This window comes from Clupea harengus, chromosome 11 (genome assembly GCF_900700415.2).
Source record: "Clupea harengus chromosome 11, Ch_v2.0.2, whole genome shotgun sequence".
Lineage (NCBI taxonomy): Eukaryota > Metazoa > Chordata > Actinopteri > Clupeiformes > Clupeidae > Clupea > Clupea harengus.
The window spans coordinates 30,045,548-30,069,247 of NC_045162.1; the positions used below are offsets into that span (position 1 = coordinate 30,045,548).

Below are 23,700 nucleotides of genomic sequence, written 5' to 3' on the forward strand. Positions count from 1 at the left end.
AGCATACACCATAAAGTCACTGCAGTTTCTGATCTGATCTTTTCTCATGCTCTTTCAAAGTTACACAGGCAGCAGCTCAAAATAGAACATTCATATTTGTCCAATTGAGACCATCAGAATATCTAATATCTAGTCTCTCAACATATACAGTTGAGACCATCAGAATATCTAATATCTAGTCTCTCAGTCACAATATATACAGTTGTATGCATAAGTTTGGGCACCAAAGTTTGCACACTCAAGGGCAAAAGACATATTTTGTTAAAATGGAAAGAATCAATTATACCCCCTGAATCAAACAGTCATATACTCACATATTCAAACATATTCAAATGTGTATGCACATTAGACTTGTTAGGACTCGGAAGGAAGGTCAAGACTTATCATTCGGAATGGTCCTCTCATGGCTGATAAATTCTCAAACTCTTCAAACATGGTTCCTCTGAACTCTGAACTCTTCAAACATGGGTTCCTAAGCAACTCAACTCTGAACTCTTCAAACATGGGTTCCTCTAAGCAACTGACAGAATGCCCAAAAGGCAGCACAAAGGTCAGTCAAAGCATCTCTGTCTTGCCATGACAGATGACCTAAATGTTATTAAGAAATGGCTGTTAAGGGTAACTATGATGGTCAAGGTGAGATTTGGAAGACTAAGAAAACTGCATTAGATAAGCCAGGATTATATCAGAGAAGAGGAGCCGCACGGGATGAAACGAACTCCTTGACAACGGCATGGAAGTCGATTCTATTCTGTGTGATTTGGGAATTTGTAGCAGCTATTGCCACAGGATCCACGCAGAAGAAGTCGGCCTGGATGCAAACGTTATGCAGTCAATGAAGAAACTGAAGCCTGAAACACATTTTCTACAACTGGATGACAAACCTCAAAATATGCCTTGAAATCTGCAAATTAAATTGAAAATCTGTTTGACATCTGGCGAAGAAATGTTACTTACATCTGACTTAGCAGGGCACCCAAACTTTTTCACTCACCACAATTACCACAATCTATTTTAAGTTTATTAAATACAAAGTAACATGGCATTAACATTTGAAATAAGCCCCATTGCTTCTTTGCTACAGGGGTTCTATTTACTTCCATGAACAACATTTGTCATTTCCACAGGGGAGCCCAAAGTTTAGCATACAACCGTACGTACGACATCATCCCCTAAAGAATGAAATTGGTGATAAAAGAGTTGGTGCGCAGAACTTTGCCTGTTTTTTGAGAAAACATCAGGACATATCTGAAAAGTAGCGGCCATGGGAAATATCTGGCAATGAAAGAACACAAATGAAAATGAAATGGCATGTAAGAGATAAACTGGTACTAAATGCAAATGTATTTTGATCTTGGCTCTTTAGAAGCAGTGCTTAACCCTTTATATATGTTTAAAGGATCTAAATAAAACTTGTGTTCAATTCTTTTCATAAACAATGTCAGATGAAAATACTCTATTTTGACAAGATATTTGTGACCACCGAAGCTGGTTCTGCTTTAAAATGTGACCCAGTCATGTTTCGCTGTGAAACAATAACCCCCCACCCCCCCCACCCCCCTTCAAATATAGGGGCTGTCATTTGTGTTTGCTGTTTTGCTGCCGTTTTTCCCAGCAAAACTGGTTTGGATTCTGAGATAGTGATGTTGAAGAGTGACATGTCAGCATATTAACCTCCATTACAATCAAAACCATTCAACATCTCCTTCTATTACTTTACAAAAACAAACCTCCACGAACAATATTTCAATAGTACATGCAGCACAAAATGCACCACAAATGAACGTGATTTTGTCCCTTCTAGGCGTCCTCTGGTCTGCATACCCACATCTGATTACAACAAATTAGCATGAGCACACACTTACAACCATACAAACTCACACGAGTTCGCACCCTCAAATTATTTCAAATACATACTTCAGTTTTCATACTATAAAATAGTACGCTTAGTATGGATTAAAAACATCCGGTGTTTTGCCTTAGCATGTGTACTCAGCATCTTTACTATAATCACAATGTCACATTCTTCAGACAGGATATCTAAGGCTATATTTACACTCTATGGTAAATGTAACCCAATTCAAATGGCCCAAACCCGATGAGTCATGCCAGTGTAAACAGGACAAAAGCGCATGGCATTGGATACCTTAATATCGGCTGTGCCACATTCACATGAGGTAATTATCTGCTCATGCAACTGTATGTCCACAGACGGGAGTTTTTAAAGTACATGGAAATCCAATGGCATTTGTGTCAGTGGTAGGACAAGTTTTTCTATGTGTATGAATAACTGCTTGTGCAACATTTCAAATGTTTCCCTTCACAATTCATGGTTTGTCACATTTTCAAGGTTTTCTATACCACTACTGACAACTTGCTCTCTGTCCATGGACAGCATTCGCAATGAGGTTTCAGAAATCATTGCTCCCCACGTCCAGGAAAAACTAGGAGTTTCTTTCTCTTGTGCTGCAACATTTAAGAAATGCACTGTGTGTTACGTACAACTTGCAAACCAAACCAACTTGATGAATGTTATTTCTGATTTGGGCTTTTGTGTCGTGTTTGTTTGAAAACCCTCGTCCAACCAGTGCCATCTAAAACATTTGAGCACGTATGGATGGTTTCAAGGGTCAGTTTGGACTTGTATGAAAATAGAAATCACCTTTGAGTCACTCCTTTTAGTGGGTGTACCAAGGCGGTCTAAAAACAAATCAGATAGAGGCAAAACATCCGCCTTGTAAACATAACCTAAGAGTCTGTGAAAAAATTCTCTCCATTTTATAATCCCTACAAATCTACACCGCTTTCTCTGCATCTACAACACATACTCATGAAGGGTCATGTGAGTATACTAATGTAGCTGACGGAACAGACTTCATTAAGGCATTGACACATACAAGATGTATATACGTTTTCTGGACCACATCACTAATTTCCTAATCAATCCCTGCCTAGATATCAAAAAGCTTGTAATCCTTAGCTGGAGTCTTTGCATTTTACCATTATATGCTTAACTGTAAGGCCTTCTTTCCTTTTCTGTTAATACTTCCTTCGTAAAATTTCATCTCAAAACAATTCCTATAAAGTCACCTAGTTAGACTAGACTAAAAACTCATCAGGCGACTTGGTTGGCGCTTCTAATCTTCAACAGTGCTTGGCTGTCATTCACATTCATCTAAGGATCCCATTCTAGAGTGTAAACACAGCCAGTTAGCTTTGGCTAAAAGCATGTCTTCATGAGTGTGTCTTAAGGTTTGCAAGTTGTAACACAAAGAAAAAGTTTGTGTCCGTTAGAGTGCAGTTGGCCGAGACCCAGACATAGGCATAGACAGACTTGAGGATTCAGCCCTCAGTTATACAGTCTGGAGAGAAGAGAGGTATAGCAGTTTTAACAACTGAAATAAAATACATAAATACATTTTAGAATTTGGGGTGAAGGACGTCTGAGATGAGGCCTCCCAATCAGAACTGGCCAGCACTGCTGGGGTCACACTGCAACAGCCGCACAATGGATGGGTCACTCTTCGCTCCCTTAATGAATTCTTCCAGAGAAAGTTTGCCTGAGAAAACACACAAAATATCATGTTCAGTCTCTGGTTATTCATTATAATAAGGAATATAATCACAAGGGGACGGAAGTTTTGCCTTTTAAGAGAAAAAGCTCATGAACTCGAATGATATGGAAACAACCAATGAAGGGCACAACAGGTTTTGTGGTCATGAGATTTTTCTACGGCTGCATACAACTGAACTGAACCTCTCCCGATCACAGCCTGGTCATTGAGGGGTACCCCCCCCCACCCCCACACACACATATATGAAGCTTTGAGGGCCCATCATTATCAATCACACATTGGGGTTGAAACTTCATGCATCAAAAATCACATTGGTTTTACTACTTAAAATCAAGACAAATAAAAATACATAAGAATACCGTAAATCCTCAAATAAAGACCGGGATTCAATTAGAGGCCGGGCTTCAGATAATAGCCGGGGGCGTGGTCGATACGGACATATAAAGGCCGGGCCCCGAATACAGGCCGGGGGTAAAATAAGGTACAGGTAGCCTATTTTACTGTAGCCTACCAGCATCAGTCCATCAGCACAAAGCAGACATCACAATTTAATTGAATGCATTTCATAGACATGTTCTCCTCATGTTTAATGTTGTTGACTAATTTCATGGGCTGTTTGCAAATAAAAAAAGAAATGTTTCAGTCTACTAGGCGAATTTGTTATTATACAGTTACTTGCCAAAACGATAGAAGACATTCCTCCAAAATACCCCTTTTTAATGATTTTGTTGCCGTTTCGTGATTTCTGCTAAGAAAAATTGTTCTTCAGGCTAATAGAACTTTAAAGTTCCAGGTGTTGCGTAGCAACCCATTACTTGCTGACTTCAAGTTACAATGACTTTCCACTACGTTAAATGACCGGACTACTTGCGGAATGATATGAAAGATGTGAATTAGAAGCACAAAACCCGGTGCCAATGACAGCGGCCATTAACTTTTCGCAGTGGTGAATATCAAGAAATTAGACCTGCGAACGTTGGGGTGCCCATCTAAATCAACGGAACTTTTTGGAACATTCTGAATAGCCGTATAATAAGTAAGAAATAAAGGCATGCCCCTAATACAAGCCTGCCCCAAATAAAGGCCTGTGTGCTGTGCAGCCTAAGTAAATAAAAGACCCCGGCCACAATTTGAGGATTTACGGTAGGTCTCTCTTCAAATAGGGAAATCAGAATGAACTTCTAGTGCACAAAGAACAGACCGGGGGCGGGGGGGGGGGGGGGTGGCTTTTCTACATGAATCTGAAGAGGAAGAGACATACTAAAACAACCTGATATACATATCAACACACAAGTGCAGTGGAATGGCAGAACACCTTTCACTTTGTGGTATAAGCACCCAATTCGTTTGTTCCAGTATTAGTACCATGGGTATTTATTATTTCCTAAACATATTTTCAGCCTTGTACTAGTTATGCCACAATTTAACAGTACTTAATCCCTATTATTCTCTGATAATGACTGCAGCATGATAGCTGTCAAGGCCCTGGCATTGGATCGTATCCATGTAAAAAAAAAGCCTCAAAGCTTTAAAGATGAATTAACTGTACAGACATCGCAATATACAATATATAATATTGTCATGTAAGCACAACAACATATCAAGGTACAATACAACACAATACACATTACATTTCATTATGATTCAAATCAAATACTGGATAGCAGACCCTGTAAAAGATCCCTGTGAAAAAAATTTGTATTGAAGGGACATCTTATTCCTAAGTGACACTGGAGGATCTAGCAAGAGATACCACTTATTCTTTAACTCAAATTATATTATGTACTTTATTGATCTATGATGGAAATTTCGTAAAACAAAATTAACAGACAGAGCTTACTTGTCTTTTTTCCCGACTATAAACTGCACAGTATACAATATTTGATGTCATTTTATAAAACAAACAGGTGTGTTGATCACGCAGTTTATTCAATGTTGCAAGGAGAGAGTGTCCCATCCCACTGCATTTAGTTATACGTGACAGGATGATGGAACACTGAATAAACTGGGGTTAATACACGTGCGTGATCAACACACCTGTTTGTTTTAGAAAATTACATCAAATATTGTCATGTGGTTTATATACTGTGCGCTTTATAGTCAGGAAAATATGGTAGACAAGTAAGCTCTGTCTGTTAATTTTTTTTATTAAATTCACTTCAGAGATCCATAAAGTACATAATATCCTATCAATTATGGCTATATTCCGTCCTCATGACAAGAACAGCAGGATGAGAAATTTGGACGGACAGACTGCATTCTTTTCACAGGTTGATTGATCACCCTCAACCTACAATGTCTCTTTGGTAAGTGCTAATAATGTTCAGTTCAGATAGGAAGAAAAGTTCAAAGATAAAGCTTTTACCATCTCGATTTGTGTCCATCTGTCTGAAGATTTTCTCTGTTCGCTTCTCCGGTGTTGACTCATCTTCGGGCATCTTCATCACAGAGGACACCATCTTGTAGATGGCCTGTCACATAATCATTTGAACAGAGTTGAAAAAGTTATTCAAATTATAGCTATAGATACATACAACTGCATCAACAAGGACTACACGTGACATTACTCTCACTCCCTCAGGTATATCAAATTATAAGTGACATTACTCTCATTCTCTCGGGTATATCAAATTATAAGTGACATTACTCTCACTCCCTCAGGTATATCAAATTATAAGTGACATTACTCTCATACTCTCAGGTATATCAAATTATAAGTGACATTACTCTCATACTCTCACTCCCTCGGGTATATCAAATTATAAGTGGGAAACCAAACATTTAATGCAGACGCCTTAAGTTTAGTTGAGTGTGTCAAATTAGTTACAGAAAAATCTTAAAGTAAAGCATAAAGAAGAGCTAATGTTAAAGATGCAGTCTGTGACTAAGTCAATACACAAATTCAAAACGTTGCTAGCTGTCCCTTCTGTGTGTGTGTGCTTTGACTCCTCGTCCCTATCTCTGTTGTGTTCTGTCCTCGTCCCTATCTCTGTTGTGTTCTGTCCTCGGCCCTATCTCTGTTGTGTTCTGTCCTCGTCCCTATCTCTGTTGTGTTCTGTCCTCGTCCCTATCTCTGTTGTGTTCTGTCCTCGTCCCTATCTCTGTTGTGTTCTGTCCTCGTCCCTATCTCTGTTGTGTTCTGTCCTCGTCCCTATCTCTGTTGTGTTCTGTCCTCGTCCCTATCTCTGTTGTGTTCTGTCCTCGTCCCTATCTCTGTTGTGTTCTGTCCTCGTCCCTATCTCTGTTGTGTTCTGTCCTCGGCCCTATCTCTGTTGTGTTCTGTCCTCGGCCCTATCTCTGTTGTGTTCTGTCCTCGTCCCTATCTCTGTTGTGTTCTGTCCTCGTCCCTATCTCTGTTGTGTTCTGTCCTCGTCCCTATCTCTGTTGTGTTCTGTCCTCGTCCCTATCTCTGTTGTGTTCTGTCCTCGTCCCTATCTCTGTTGTGTTCTGTCCTCGTCCCTATCTCTGTTGTGTTCTGTCCTCGTCCCTATCTCTGTTGTGTTCTGTCCTCGTCCCTATCTCTGTTGTGTTCTGTCCTCGTCCCTATCTCTGTTGTGTTCTGTCCTCGTCCCTATCTCTGTTGTGTTCTGTCCTCGGCCCTATCTCTGTTGTGTTCTGTCCTCGTCCCTATCTCTGTTGTGTTCTGTCCTCGTCCCTATCTCTTTTGTGTTCTGTCCTCGGCCCTATCTCTGCTGTGTTCTGTCCTCGTCCCTATCTCTGTTGTGTTCTGTCCTCGTCCCTATCTCTGTTGTGTTCTGTCCTCGTCCCTATCTCTGTTGTGTTCTGTCCTCGTCCCTATCTCTGTTGTGTTCTGTCCTCGGCCCTATCTCTGTTGTGTTCTGTCCTCGGCCCTATCTCTGTTGTGTTCTGTCCTCGGCCCTATCTCTGTTGTGTTCTGTCCTCGGCCCTATCTCTGTTGTGTTCTGTCCTCGGCCCTATCTCTGTTGTGTTCTGTCCTCGTCCCTATCTCTGTTGTGTTCTGTCCTCGGCCCTATCTCTGTTGTGTTCTGTCCTCGTCCCTATCTCTGTTGTGTTCTGTCCTCGTCCCTATCTCTGCTGTGTTCTGTCCTCGTCCCTATCTCTGTTGTGTTCTGTCCTCGTCCCTATCTCTGTTGTGTTCTGTCCTCGTCCCTATCTCTGTTGTGTTCTGTCCTCGCCCTTTCATGGAACAAAAGGAAAGGAAGGGAAAGATGTGTCTCATTGCCCCCAATAGTCTGTTAAGTTTTATTAGAGTATAATAGTTTTATTTTATTCGTATCTATTGTTAGTGATATATGGAGTTGTTGAAGAAGTGCAACTTAATATGTCTATAAAATAAAACTGTACGGCATAAAAATCCTCCTATACAAAGATGGTATGTCTATATATATCCAATACTCGCCTAGTAACAGTAAATCTTTTTTGTGTGGTTTAAAAATCTATTGTCTATCTAATCTATCTGTGCAACACAGAATTCCCAAGAACATCCTAAGCGTAACACATGAACATTTTGTATGAAAGCAAGCATTCATATTGATACCTGTACAATTTCCAGCATCTCCGACTTGCTGATATACCCATTGCCATCCAGATCGTACATACTGAAAGCCCATTTCAACTTCTGCTCCAGCTTTCCGCGTGATGTCACACTCAGAGCAATGATGAACTCCCGGAAGTCTATTGTGCCATCGCCATTGGCATCAAAGGTGCGAAACACATGTTCAGCAAACTTAGAGGCATCTCCATAAGGGAAAAAGTTGCCATAGATCTTCTTGAACTCTTCCATGGAGAGATTTCCACTGGGGCAGTCCCTCAGAAAACCCTTGTACCATTCCTGGATCTCATGCTCAGTGAAGTCAGTACTTTCCAACAGGTCCTGCATCATTTCAGGCCGCAGCTTGCTGTTCTGTTTTCCCATGATGATCTCTGGTGTAACTACAGGATAAAAAGAGCAATCGTCATACCACTTATACAAGAACTACAGGGTAAGTCTTCAAATGTCACATTCAATCCAACCAGATGAAGCAAACTTTCTCATTCTGGTAATGGAGGTTTTGAAATGGAGGTGGATTCCCCCAATGGCCTGTAATACTTCTAACAAGAACTGAATGAACCTTCATGTTAATAGCCAGCCCAAAATGAATATGGTCTTTCTTATCTCCACTATCCCCAGCCTTAATGAAATCAGTAGAGTGACACTGTAGATGAAATTATTTTTAGAATTGCCAAAGACTAGATTGTGGATAAACTTTCTCCTAATGTTTTAGAGCAGCAGAGTCTAAAGATCTGGTGGTTAAAACTACTAATCAAGTTCTTAACGTAGGAAAGACACACAGGGATACTACTGAGTCAAGGGCCAAGTTTGGAGCAGGTGTGGAATGGTGCGAGTTCGTGCCAGAGGACATTTTTTTTAAGTACCGTTCTTTTCACACTAACATCAATAACTCACAAACAAAACACACAACATTCATTCACCTCTATTGCATAGATATGCAGGCAATACTGTATATCATGTTTGTGGAATTTTGTTGTTTGGATCTGTTATATTGCTTGTTCTGCTTGTATATGTGCTATTCTTAATTAATTAGTTTGTTTGTTTGTTAAAACTGTTTGTCGGGAAAGGCCTACTGGCACCTATAGATTAAAAATCATGCCACCGCATATCATTTTGTGTGTGTTACTAATACTAATGGGGCCACAGGGAGGAGTGTATCAGTGGTGTAGTCTGTGTGACATGCAGGTATACACCCCGCGTTCATCCAACTGGTCCAGCCTCCACGCGTCGCACAGGGTACTAAATAGCACCATAACAAACCAAAGCTAGACAGATAAATAGCACCATACACAAACCAAAGCTAGATAGATAAATAGCACCATAACAAACCAAAGCTAGATAGAGAAATGATCAAACGACGATGCTCAGAGATGAAAAGCTTGGCATGCATGGTAACATCCGTCTTGTACATGATATCTATAGGGGCAAACTCACTTTGTGTTAGTGAAAGTATTAGTGTATTTATACATATACACGTTGTACTCTGGTAAATAAAAAAAAGTATAGTCTGCGATTGTAATGCAATATCAATATCTTTGAATTGGTCCTGTAGCTGTCCGTGTTGGACACAGTCCTGGAGCTGTGAAGTAAGTTGTCTACTTTAATTCTTTTGTTGTGGGGTGAAAAGACAACTAGCTGGTTAGCATGCTAACTTTACTAGATATCACAGCAACACAGTAGAGCTCATGAAGATTCAAGTCATTCATTCAATTCTCACAAAGACCTTCAGACCATCCAGACAAATAGCGCAGACATCAAACCTGCTGCTGCAGGAGAAGTGCTTGCTCGGCATCATCATCCACTTTTGATGTCAATATAATATTAAAACATCTTTTTATGGGGGGCACTGTGGCGCAACCAGTAGCCCCGCCCACATTTGGGCTTGATGCCCATGGAGGACACAGGTTCGATTCCGGCCTGATGTAATTTCTCCCTCTCATTTCCTGTCCCACTCTTCACTAAGACTATCGATAAAAGCCCAAAAAAAAATCTTTAAAAAAAAAAAAAAAACATCTTTTTATTGTCTACTTTTGCTGAGAACAGCTTACCTCATGCTTAATAGGTTACATGGTGAAACTCTACATGACTCACGCTGCAGCGGCTCGAGACGCACCTGAGACACACATCTCATGCAGGCAGTGTGTATGCTGCGATCTGTTAGCATGTGATGTTGTGTGCATGCTGCAACCTGTTAACATGTGTGCCTGCTGCAACCTGTTTACATGTGATGTTGAGTGCATGCTGCGATCTGTTAGCATGTGATGTTGTGTGCATGCTGCGACCTGTTAACATGTGATGTTGTGTGCATGCTGCATGCTGCGACCTGTTAACATGTGATGTTGTGTGCATGCTGCATGCTGCGACCTGCTAACATGTGATATTGTGTGCACGCTGCGACCTGTTAACATGGGGGCCCAAATGAAAATCAACAGGTGACCAACAGGTGCAGCTGCCACGCACATGCAAGCAGGCCTTAGCCATCAATCAAATGTCAAGGTGTGGCCCATAATGACCAATATCCAGTGATGTAAAGGTCCAAACTTATGAGTGTAAGTCTTGTCATCATGAATGAGTACACCCCATCTGAAAATGTGGGGGGGTTTCTATGTAATGCAATGTTTGCACTGCAACAGTGGTTGATCAACTACCAACTAAACAGGAAAATTGGACTTTCTTGTTAAAATGATAAAAGGGCATGTTGCAAAAATTAGCACACTTCCCTGAAAGTCACAAAATCAAAGCTCACAAAATGATTTCTGATGTTAATTAAGGACAGTTGAGCTGTAGATGGGTCTGTTGAACCATCACATTCCCACAAGTATAACTGGTTGACCATTAGAAGTGCTACTTAACCTACTGAAATCACTCTCACCCTTACACAGACAACAATGGCACCAAGAAGAGTAAAAGAGAATCGCAAAAGAATTGGTCAAAGTTGTGAAAAGCCAAACTGGAGTGGATCAAACATTACAATCCACCTTGCACAGAAGGGGAATGTATAGTTGTATTCCATGCTGGAAGCCAAAGCACAAAAAGGCCTCTTTAGACTTCAACACTCAGACACTCTGTTTTGACTTCAACACTCAGACACTCTGTTTTGACTTCAACACTCAGACACTCTGTTTTGACTTCAACACTCAGACACTCTGTTTTGACTTCAACACTCAGACACTCTGTTTTGACTTCAACACTCCGATTTGTAGGATTCAGAGTCATTCTGATTCAATTTGGAATCCTCATGCCATCCCAAATGTATGGCGTTGCACTACAATGAGAAGTGCATTGTCCCTCGCAGTGAAAAACGTCTTATATGGGAAGTATATAAGTGCTGAGTGTGGGGGAATCGTACCTCATTGATGGCACCATGAACTGCGAAATATTGAGAGATCCTCAATATTCATGCACTTTCTTTCAAGGCCAGAATTGTATTATTAAGGAAGACAAAGGTGAAAATGATGCAGTGGCCAAGTATACCACATGATTTCAACTATATTTAACTTATTGGGAATTTTAGAGAGAAAAGTTGAGCAGCACTCTCTCTAAAACATCAAGGCACTGAAGGTGGTCATCCTCAAAGAGTGGAACCGGCTAGACATGACAGTATGTTGCTCAGTGTCAAGAAGGGTCAATGAACTTGCCTAATTTACTACTTTCAGTTATTAATATCTTTCTGTGTTGGAACTAAGTACGTATATGTTTATTATATGTCAATGTTGTCTTTGTAACAGGTCCTTCAGTAACACCTGATTAAATATACTGATGGAGGTGTAAGGAAAGACAATAGGAACACAGGGTTGTAAAGTTAAAAGGTTTGGTGTATTTCTAGGGATTGGTGTATTTATATTTTCAGTTAGGGATGGATTTCACTGGGTTTCATCATCTTTCAATTATTTGCGAATCAGAAACATATCTTCATGTTTAAAGTGGGTGTATGCTTTAATGCTGTACAGTGCGTGTATATATATAGCTTGTCCATCTATATGTCTGTCTGTCTCAAATAAAAAAATTATGAAATTTTCAATTTGAAAAATATATAGAGATAAGACCAATCCCATATGACTCCACACAACCACAAACTCTCCCTTGCCTACACCCACACGCAATATAAATACACAAGCACTGCCACACAGCACTCAAGCTGGAAGAACAGCTAGGACAGACAACACAGGAACGCAGCTGTGGCAGGACTAATCACCTCCTACACACATTCTGTCAGAAGAGCTGGCTTTGCCATCACTGACCCCCCTGTACATTTAAAACAAAAGGAGCACTGAGACTTGCATCACGACCAGGTGGATACCCTCGGGATGCTATATCATTTTCCTCCACCAGAGTGCAATATCGCTTCAAACAGGCTCCTGCATGCTGTGTTTGTTTCTATATAAATACCCACACAATTCTCTATAGGAACTATGCTGTGTTTGTTTCTATATAAATACCCACACAATTATCTATAGGAACTGCATGGTGTGTTTGTTTCTATATAAATACCAACACAATTATCTATAGGAACCCCCCCCCCACCTATCAAGCTGCATAGTGGGTGTTCAAAAGACTGAGTGTCCACTATGCAGCTTGATGGGGGGGGGGGGGGGGGAACCTATGTGGTTATGTTGATTAAGCAATGGTGTACAGTATCTCCTCGTATTCCTCTGCATCTTCAATCATGCTCTTCAGGTTTTAGGCATTTGCTCATAATTCCTTCTGAATTCAATCACTCGTTAACAAGTCTACAAGCATGTTTGTTTTGCACCATAGAGACTACTACCAACAAGAACCTTGCTTGTTGACTGCTAATTGAAATGGGTAAGCATCTTTATTTGAACAAATACGCATGTTGAACATAAGTAAGAATAACACTCGTTGAAAATGACTCTCGGGGCGAAGCCCCTCTTTCATGAGATCTGTTGCTGACATCATCCTTCACAATATTAACCAGCAGAAAACTGTGCTTGAATCTCCGAGCCCCAGGGGACTGACTGCATTTCCCTCTTATTTCCTGTGTTCTTTTGGAGAAGCAGTGGGTGTGTGCCTGCGTGCATGTGGGGGGTGGGGATGTGGGGTTAAAGATAGCCAGGGAGGACAAGTAAGTGTGCATAAGACGGGGAAAAAGAGGAAGAGCAAGCCATCTCCCCCAAGGGAATGGTAATCTACAGCATCTCCATGTCTGTTTGTTTATTTAAACTCGCTGCAGAAGGACACAACAGCAACCTACTTTCTAAGCTTGCAAATGACTCTGTCTCCAACACAAACACCAATTTGTAGATCGATTAAATTAGCATTAACAGACGATTACCACGTTTGCTTTCTTTTCTTTTTCTATTTTGTAGATTTCTTATTGACAAAATCAGCCAAACAAGACAAGCCTTACCTCTTTGCTGATTTGTTGGTTGAGGTGTTCAACAATCCATAACCTGATTGTCAATGTACTGGCTGTAAAAGCTTCAATAGTGAAATAAAACAGAAACAGGGAGGTATAGCAACAGGCTGCAAGACTCATCAAAGTCCACAAGATTCTTCTAGACTCTCAGCAGCTGAAGAGCAGAACTCTGCCTCCACCCCCTCACACACTCTAACGTCAGAGCCCTACGGTCACATGAAAAGAAGCAGCACGTCTGCGTTGCCCTGGAAACAGGAGCACTGTGCTGTAGTGATTTCAATGGGTTATCTGTCACACTGAAAAAAAAACTCTAAACCTTGTCTAAATAAGAGTGGGATGTTTAAAGAGAAAAATGAAAAAAAAAGACATGGGAATTTCTAATTATGTCAGCTTATGGCTGCTTAGACGAATAAACAGCTCATTATAACAGCTGCAGTTGTCAACAAAGGCTTCTGTTGGATTAGCAGAGAGCACAAAATCACAAACTTTGCCGTAGTGATGTGAAGACTTCAAATGTGGCAGAATACCTTCATCCCAAATGAATGGAACACAGACCTTAAACAGTGTGTGAACTAAATGCATGGACCATAGACCTTAAACAGTGTGTGAACTAAATGCATGGAACACAGACCTTAAACAGTGTGTGAACTAAATGCATGGACCATAAACCTTAAACAGTGTGTGAACTAAATGCATGGAACACAGACCTTAAACAGTGTGTGAACTAAATGAATGGAACACAGACCTAAAACAGTGTGTGAACTAAATGAATGGAACACAGACCTAAAACAGTGTGTGAACTAAATGCATGGACCATAGACCTAAAACAGTGTGTGAACTAAATGCTCACACAAAAGTAAGGATAGGGCAATACTGACTGTTTGCCAAAAGAAATGTAGAATCGTGCACGCAGCCTAAAATACATACTAACTACACAGAAGTAAATGGCCAAGATTACATTGAGAAAACACTGAAGCTTTCTGCTGGCAAATGACTGAGCATTAAGTGCTTCAGCCCTTGTGATATTGAAACAATGCCATCCAAAAGGGTGCATCACATCCGTTGTTACTGGGTAACTGATACACATCGATACCCTACCCTTAGTTTTGCAGAGCTGGATGCACATACACACCCCATACTGCTATACACATCTAAAGAATGGAGGTATTTGGTCTGATGGTGGATGAACTCCATTAATACATGCAATGTGCTTAAAGTGGTGCTTTTGTCAAGAACTCAGTAAATAAAGCTCAGAAAAGCTCTTAACAGCATCTTGTGCAATCACAGGCTTATTTTCAAATCAACTGCCATCTGAGTGTCCGTACACATTCTTGGTGTGTAGATGGGATACTGGTAAAGATACTCTTACTCTCAATGTAGGAAAAACTCAACTGACTCATCAGTCATTCAACTAAAAACCAAGCCCAAAACACAGCTTTTTAAATGACTCTCGTATGGAAATCTAAGCAGTGTTCCCCACTTACTTCCATAGAAATGGGAATCCAGAGCATAGGTAGTAACATTCAGTAGTCAGTAGAATCATCTACAATCCTCTCCACAGAATAGAGAGACCTTAGGGGTCACCATGTAGTGTGCAACCCCCCTGGCCCTCTCTCCTCCTCCCCCACTCCTCCTCTTCCTCCCCCACTCCTCTCTCCTCCTCCTCCTCCTCCTCCTCCTCCTCCTCCTCCACTGTGGGAAGAACAATGGCTTTTGTTGAATTCCATCTGCCAGCCCAGCTGCATGTAGGGGCCCCGACGTGGCCCCTGAATATGGAAGGGTGACTGAAGAAAGACCAGGGTAACCTCTGGGAGCTATTTTGTGCCACAGAAATGTGACCGGGTACTCAGATGTTTGCTTAACACCATAAAAGGAAAGAAAGTTCTGGGGACTAATGGTGAACTGGGAAGTCTGTCTATCTGTACAAATTCATTATTATAGTGCTCGCAGGGTAAGGGACTGCACTGTGGTCCCTTTAAGTTTCTCTTGCACATTTGCTCTTGTATAATTCCAACTGCTTCATGCGGTGACACTGTTCAAGGCAAACCCTAGGCAAAAGCAATACAATTACAGCATCCAATTTCCGAAAGGGGGAACCAGGACCATTACCCCATGAAAAAGAAAGAAAAAAGATTGAGACTTTTTGAGCATTTGTATGAACAAGAGAGGAAAACTTAGAAAACAAACTAATTCTGGTTTGGATTTTCAGTAGGCTACAATAGAATAGGATGCCCAGGATCAGGCAGCAGTGCCTGTATGATAACCTTATGGATGAAGTAGGAGAGTTCTGCGTAGGAATGAACAATGTCTAGGCCCAATATGACCAGCGTATAAAAATTAAACATTTAACAATATATATATATATATATATATATATTTGTATTTTTTGATTCCATGTCCACGGTCTCTCTTAGGATGGTGCACAGATCAGACTCAGCTCTTTATTATTCCATTCCAAATAGTTCCATACAGGACTCACACCTCTCCCATGTCTCCTCCCTAACATATCTGACCTCTTCACTTCACTTCCATAAGGCCTACTTCCATAGTTAGCATTGGTGTAGGTTTTCAGTGCAGTTTGTCTGTCTGTAAGCAGGATTACGCAAAGACTACTGGATCGATTTCCATGAAAGGCGTAGCACGGGCCAAGGAATAACCCATTCAATATTGGAGCGGCTCTGACTCACAGCAACAGCAGGAGATTCATGTTGTGTTTTGGCTAGCGAGTGAACTCTGCCTGCTGCACCTGAGATAGGGCCGAGGGGTGGCCACGTCAATGAGACGTGCTGTTTGAACGGTTTCCACTCGAGTAGCCAACAGTGGCAAAGCAATGCATGCAGACTCTACTAAGTTGAGTCTTCTTATCCTTGTCATCGTATTGAACTCTGAATGTTTCCACACACCGGATTTGAAAGACACTTTTTGCCCTCTCCAAATGTGCTCCTCTCTGTCTAGCTAGCGATCGCCATTGACAACTTGGAGCTGAGATATTTTAGTTTTTAGTTCACCCCTCTCTTCTCCAGCTCCTGCTTGCATACGGAGTGCTGATAGGCTCCGGGGAAATTCTAGCAGGCTCCAGAGTTTTCTGTGGATTTGAATGTCCAATGTGCGTGCAGTCAGCAGTGCAGTGAGCAAGTGTTGAAAGTTAGAGGAGATTGACAGGCGCACTGTAATAGCGCGTTCACATGTGCGTAGCGAACGGTTCCACAAGACACCGTGTACCACTGTATCCCTAGGTGTCACACTTTTCACTTTTTCTCCCAATGACTGCAAACACTACATCAAAATTGGGAAAATATTTCGTAATCATTAGATTGTTGTTTAATATTTAAGTGCAAAATGAGTAGCCACTAACTTCTGAGTGTGCCCTTGTGACAACTAGCCCCATAACACCTATAGGAGAGCCACTGCGTCGGCTGGCTTTGCCTTCTCTACACAACAATTCAGACGATTCATTTGTGGTACCTCCGTGGTTGAATTACTACCCAATAATGTCAGTTCTAGCGCCAATCTGGATTCAGAAGCGATTAAAGCCCCATTATGTTATGCTATTTTTGTGTGGGTGTGTGCTGGGGTGGGGGTGGAAGCCCCTAGAGTTTTGGACCGTACTTTTCAACGGACAACATAAGTACAAATGATGGTCTTTTTATGGACAGCTGTAAACATGCCGTTTTGGCCCATAGACTCCCTTCCCTATGACGTCAGATCTGCCTCCTCCCGGGGGCACTTTCAAGTGTCTTCTTATAACTCATTTTTATGAGCTTGCCTTGCTGAGCTGGGTTACTTTAAATACATTTTGTTAAATAATAATATAAACTTTTGTGCTTTTCATCTGCATTATTTGACATCAACATCAACAATAATAATCCCTAATCATCTCCCTTCAATATCTTTAGTCATAACCTTTATTTACGGCTACAGAAATGGCTAAAATACTCCATCAAACTGGGTTCAACAATAAAGCAGAGATGTATTTTTCACTACTGAGTGAACCGCTAATAGTCTAGGCACACTGTTAGCATCTTATGGTCACTTCCTACAAGGGAATAATGCCTGATACCTGCATCATTCTTTGTAAGAAAGCTATTTACGAGTGATTTAAGAAGAATCAGGTATATGCAAGCAAAACCACAATCTTGGCATTTCATGCTTAGTCAAGCTGAAAAATCAATTCTATTCGCAACACCATCGCTGCCTTCTTCTCTCTATCCCTGTCTTTGGCTTAACTTGTTGTTTTAAGGTCTAATTATCCCAAGTGCAAAATGATCCATGACAGCAGCTGGTCAGTCATGCTGTTGGGCGTCTCCTCTAGAATATGAGCATGTTTTCTTTAGTCCTAATTTCCAAAATAACTAATTTAGTTATTACAAAACAACCTGAATGACAAAACATATGAATAATTATTAAACATGAAATAATGTCCAAATGTTTCCTTAAAATCATACCCAAATTAGTTGCCATTTCTAGCGACAGGGTAGTGCAGATTTGTGCGAATCAAACTTGTTGGAGTCCGATATAGAAACGTGAATGTAAAGTCCAATTTATAGCCTCCATGTAAATACATATGAATATTATTTCTACTATACACATGAAAAAGTTACATACATTTGCATGATGGCAAGAATCAGGATAGAGTTCTTCCTGTTAAACATCTTAATAGACTTGAATGTGTGATCTGTGGGGGACCAGAGGAGAGGTGGACTGTGGGGCAGCTGCCATGCTATTTCTGAGCTTTAGGGAGGGCTTTTCCACAGGAGATCCCAGTGGACACACACACACACACACACACACACACACATCCAAGATCATACCCACTGACTCAACCGACCATTTACTGGTTCCTGTAACTGCTCCAGGGGATTAAGAGAGTCATACACAGCAGCGGCAGGGGCCCTTAGATGGTGTGCTGACAGGGGTCAAAGGTCCTTTGTGTAACCACTGACCTTCATGCCACCCTGCCAGCTCTGGAGCCATACCTCTGCCCCTCACTGAAGTTAAATAAGGACTTCAAAAGTCCCCAGTTTGGCTGTTTCCATACTTGTCCACACCCAATGATAATCAATCCTCATAGCCACTGCTCACACAAGTCTCTTCGGACATTACATTATTTTGATTTTTTTTTTCAGCAGAGTATATGATCAACCCAGAGAGGACAAGGAGCTGTAACCACTCTAGCTAATAATGGCTAGAATAAGAAGCAGTAGCATGGATTGAGAGGATGCCAAAAGTATTTTTTCTGCCTTTTATCTGCATTTGTCACAATTACAGCCTGGCAGAGGCGTGTCCCCAGTTTGAAATGACAATTTTGTGCTTGAAACTTTTCCTTCATCAATGACTTGATCATTGACAACAATTACAAAGTTTACTGCATTGCAGTTGGCTGCTTCATCCCTAACAAGGGCTTGCATCATTTTGGTTCATTGGCCCCAAGTAGGATGAAATGGATGAAATGTCTCATTGTGTACAACTTTCCCAGCTCCAAAACACCCCCAGACAATCCTATTTCCTCCACCATGCTTGACAGATTGCTTCAAGTACTCCTCTAGCCTCTTTTCATATGTTCTACGCCTCATGAAGATTTGTCACCTCAAGTTAGATTTGTCTGTCCATAAAGTTGTTTCAATCATCTTCCACTCAGTGTTTTCATTAGGCCTAGGCAATAAAACAATAGCAATAGACACTTCCTCGATAGCCTTAAGAAAATAGGTAGATACAAGTTTTGATGAATTTGATTGGTTCAAACACAGCCTCGTCAAGCACTTAGGTGAATATGTGATGTTTGGCTGCACGAACAAACCTCAAATGAGCTCCCACCCTGACTCACAATCAGATCACTTGATTATTTTGCGTGCCACAAATGATCAATAGGGAATGAACAATAAAAGTTGTCAGGATTTATTTTAATGATAATATAGAGAGAAATGAAATGAGTTGCTAAGGTCAGATATTGCTGTCTGTAGCATGTAGGGTAGAGTAACATTTCAAAAATATTTATATGCTGTGCCAACAGCCTCAAATAATCATACGTTTGTATGATCGTTTTTATAGCCATAAAATAAATCTACTGCAATGACAATTAAGAGAGAGATTAATAAAAACAGTTTGGATGTAGAAAATGAGTTCCCGTATCCGATAATTCAATTCAATTCAATTTTATTTATATAGCGCCATAACAATACAATTATCTCTAGGCGATAATAGCTGCAGATTTTTTTTATCATCAATGGAGAACAAAGGCTACCATAGTTGACAAAGCTAAAACTAGGCTATGCTGTAGCCTATATGAAGTTGACCATGACTATGGCCAGAGTCTATTCTAAATGTGTGCACTGTAGCACTTTGGAGAGAGTAAAACACATTTGCCTAACTGTAGCCTGTGTGTTCCAATCACACAGTAGAGCTTAGATAAGCTATCTACCTTACCTAGCCTAACCTATGGGCTATAACAGCATAACAAGCTAAAGAGTTTAGCCTATAAATTATCTCCTATGTTCAAATATTCAAACTTACTCACCCAGTTCCCCCTCAGATAGTGAGTTAGTAGATCAAGCTGTAGCTCCACATCACATTATGGTTCACTGTGCTTGAAATTTAAAAGCTTGGTAAGAAATAAAAAATATTTTAATGCTGTTCTTTCCATATCTCCACTTACACATGCTCAAGTGGAAACGTCTCCTTGAATGGAATTCTTTATCTTCTACCAACCACTTCCAAATGGCATGGCTCGCCTCAAAATAAAGGAATTATACTTGGACCGGAGTACAGTTTTGTTTACAATGTACTTTCTACTGTGTGGTATTTTTCAAACCGTAACTTTATTTGTCAGTGTATTATTTGGAAGGAAAAGCCTGTAAGGTTTATGGCAATGCTATTATTGCCTATTATCGAGTGTGACTTTAGAACAGATAAAATATTGTGGTACGTTTGAGTATTTTCTGAAATTTATGTATAAGCAGCAATATGAGCTTCACTGTATAACTATGTATGGAATTTATTTTAAAAGTTTGGATAAATACGCATGTTTATATAAAAATATGGATTATTATTAGAAATGTCTTTGAATACAATACTTAATGTGGAGTAACTGATATAGGCGTACAAGTATCAACATTTATAACAGGACAGGGGTATACAATACAATAATAATTAGTTTTATCAGCAATCACCGGGGTCCAAGAATATTGTGCGAACTGCCCCAAGTTGCAAAAGGTTTAATGATTTGACTGGTGATAGAGGACCATTTGAATTTTGAAAATGATACGGATTTAAAGACAAAACTAATTTTGAAGGTTAGGAAGAGGAACAGAGGAAAACATGTTGAATTGTAGTACTTGAAATGTTGTAGCTTGTTGTAGTGACAAGTTATGGCTGATTTGTTTGCAATTGGGTAGATATTGTATATCTTTTCTATGCCATTATGCAAATTTCAATAAGATTGGCCATTCACCCAGGCTGGTAATGGCTGCTGAACTTGTATTGGCCTACGGTGGCCATATTGTCAAGCAAGTCAAATGGAACTGTGGGAGATGTGGCCAAGTATAAGCATATCAAGTAGGGGTGGGGGAAAAAAAAATCGATTTTTCGATTTCTCTCGATTCTCTCTAAAACGATTCTGTCTCGATTCAGAAAAGTTCATAATCGATTTTTTTAATAAAAAAAAAAAAAAAATGAATATATATATATATTTTTTTTTTACACATTCATTTTGTGTTGAAATGCAAGCTGCATCGATTATTGCATTGTTCATAGAAAGTCATAATTGTGACAAGGACACACTTTTTCTCTGATAATTAAAAAAAATCAACGGATCTATTTTTTTATTAAACACAAAGTAGGAAGTGATTTGAGACTCTGAGTAGCAAACTCAAATGTTTTAAAAATCGAGATGCATCGATAATCGTTTTATCGGTTTAGAATTGATAATCGATAATCGGTTTAGAATCGATAATCGGTTTAGAATCGAATCGTTGACCTCTGAATCGGAATCGAATCGTGAGGTGCCAAGAGATTCCCACCCCTAATATCAAGGTTCAAAGTTTTAGCTTAAGCGGTTCTTAAGATATTTAAATGTGTCAGTTGTCGGTGCTCCCTATTAGGGATGTCACGAGAACCGATACTTACGATACCTTTCGATGCTAAAATAACAAAACACCGACGATGCCCATTTTTTTGAAGCACCGTAAGCACCGTGAGTGCCGATGCCATCTGTTAGAATTGGTGCTGCGCCTCTTCTGGAACTGATGGGGGCAGTATACGCTTCAGTGTTTCAGTCGAAGTTTTGACATGTTTTTCACATGCAGAAAATGTAATCGACACCTGTCGTGTCTTTCTCAATGTCAACTATCACCAGTGGAAGTGGCCACAGTTGTCCAGTACAGAGGAGACTCAATCTCAATGGAATTGGACATTGAACTTGTATTTTTCCGTCAGATGGCATGGACACTAAAGTGAGTGCATTAACTGCGTGGTAAAATATAGCTTAAAAGGTTGGCAACTTAGGCACCAGCAACAAGTCTAATTAGCTAACGGTTAGCTAGTAAAGCTAACATCATTTGTCAGCCAACTTCAGGTCACAGCATTACATATTTTTAACATTATAACAGAGCAAGTTAACACCAGACCTTTCTAAATTAACGTACTTCTCAAAAGTACAGAAGACAATTACCCTACATGCTAAGATATATTTATGATTGTGGAATAAGTCTCTGGTTTCGTCCAATGCACTTGCAGTGGTGATTAATGTAGGCAATACAGTTTAGTGCTAGCATAATATCTGCGGCCAAAATTATCTGCATTTACTGCAAATTCTGCCAAAACTTGATGGCAGATTATAATCACACTGGGTTCTAATTACATAGCTTTCTCACAGTATACTATATCACTTTGTGGAACTGTCAAGAGATTTTCTTTGCTCTCTCATGTTTACAGCCTGTGCTTGCTCCTCACACTTCAGCAAATAAACAATCTGTCCTTGGGAAAATATACATAATCATGTTATGCATTTAACGTAAATACTTAAAATAGGTTCAAGAAAAATAATGTGAAATAAAATCCTAAATGCACTATTTATGCAGTTCGATCACGTTCTGTAAAACATTGTTACTACAGTGGCACTGAGATACAACTTAACATTTTGCCCTCTTCGTAGAAAATACAGATTCTGCATGTCAGTATTCAGCATAAAAATACCTGGATATGATAACCAACAAGTGTTTTCACAACAACCATTTAGTTAATTTAAGTACAGATCAATTGTTTAATTTGACAGCTGTAATTATTAGAATAATCTAATGTTTTAGGCGCCAGGTTACAGAAGAAAATGCCTGGTGTTGTCTGGTCTTGTCTTGGTCTGGTCACCATGGATACCACTCTGGAGAGCCACACACAGTGTGAGAAAGTCAGTGACACTTGTGACAGAAGCAACTGACATCTTTTTTCTGCTCAAGCATATCTCTATTTTACCAAAGTAAGACAACCATTAGTTACAAAATAAACATTTTAAACCCTCAAAAAAGCTGCCTAGGGTCACAGGTACTAATTTGCTCACACTTTATTTTTGTAGATTTTGTGATACATTCAGGTTTTTTTGTGGAGGGAAAAACCACACTTCAATTTTAAACAGACTCACACACTATGAGCATACACTTCAACACTACCTAGGGACCTAGTGATGCCATCTGAAGGGGTCACAGAAATAGAGGTTTCCTGACTATTTTTGAAACTCACTGCGTCAGCATGAGCATTTGTGCTATATGATATTACACGTGCAACAACAAAGGGCCCACACACCCTATGACATACCTCCACTGACCACTGAGAACTATGGCATCTGTCAACATCAATCAAGGTTTACAACCTGCCACTGATTCTCACCATGCATGGAAAGACTGTGTCTGACATGATGCAACGTCCTTCTGTACAATCAAAGCCCTCACTGGCCATAATGTAGCCAATAATACTTAGTAGGGTTGAGTAGAGGGAGGGATTTTGCATGTGGACCCCCAAACAATACTCACTGAACACCTTACTTGCCAAGCCATGGATAGTGATATGAAGACTCAACTCCAACTTTCCTTCTCTACAACCTCCACTTTTTGGGGTTTTCTCAAGATTTTAAAGCTAGTTACAGGGTTTTGTTTCATCTATAAGGCCTAATAGATGTGGGAGAAAATATTTTTTAGGCCTGATATATCGATATAGTGGCGCAAAGT

General features: G+C 40.2%; 1 protein-coding gene across 2 annotated transcripts in view; it reads right to left on the reverse strand.

Annotated features, from left to right (window-relative positions):
• Positions 1 to 2,351: 2,351 nt before the first annotated feature.
• The window catches only part of LOC105901278 (neurocalcin-delta A), a 31,266-nt gene continuing 9,917 nt past the window's right edge, over positions 2,352 to 23,700 (reverse strand). The window contains exons 1-4 of one of the 2 annotated variants that reach the window (XM_031576849.2): positions 13,481 to 13,768; positions 8,095 to 8,489; positions 5,941 to 6,046; positions 2,352 to 3,560 (exon numbers count right to left, since the gene is read on the reverse strand). In XM_031576849.2, the coding sequence (XP_031432709.1) occupies positions 3,463 to 3,560; positions 5,941 to 6,046; positions 8,095 to 8,472 (582 nt within the window). In that variant the 5' untranslated portion in view covers positions 8,473 to 8,489; positions 13,481 to 13,768 and the 3' untranslated portion in view covers positions 2,352 to 3,462. Of the gene's footprint in view, positions 3,561 to 5,940; positions 6,047 to 8,094; positions 8,490 to 13,480; positions 13,769 to 23,700 lie in introns of those variants that run through there. The other variant, XM_012828708.3, reaches the window with a different exon arrangement.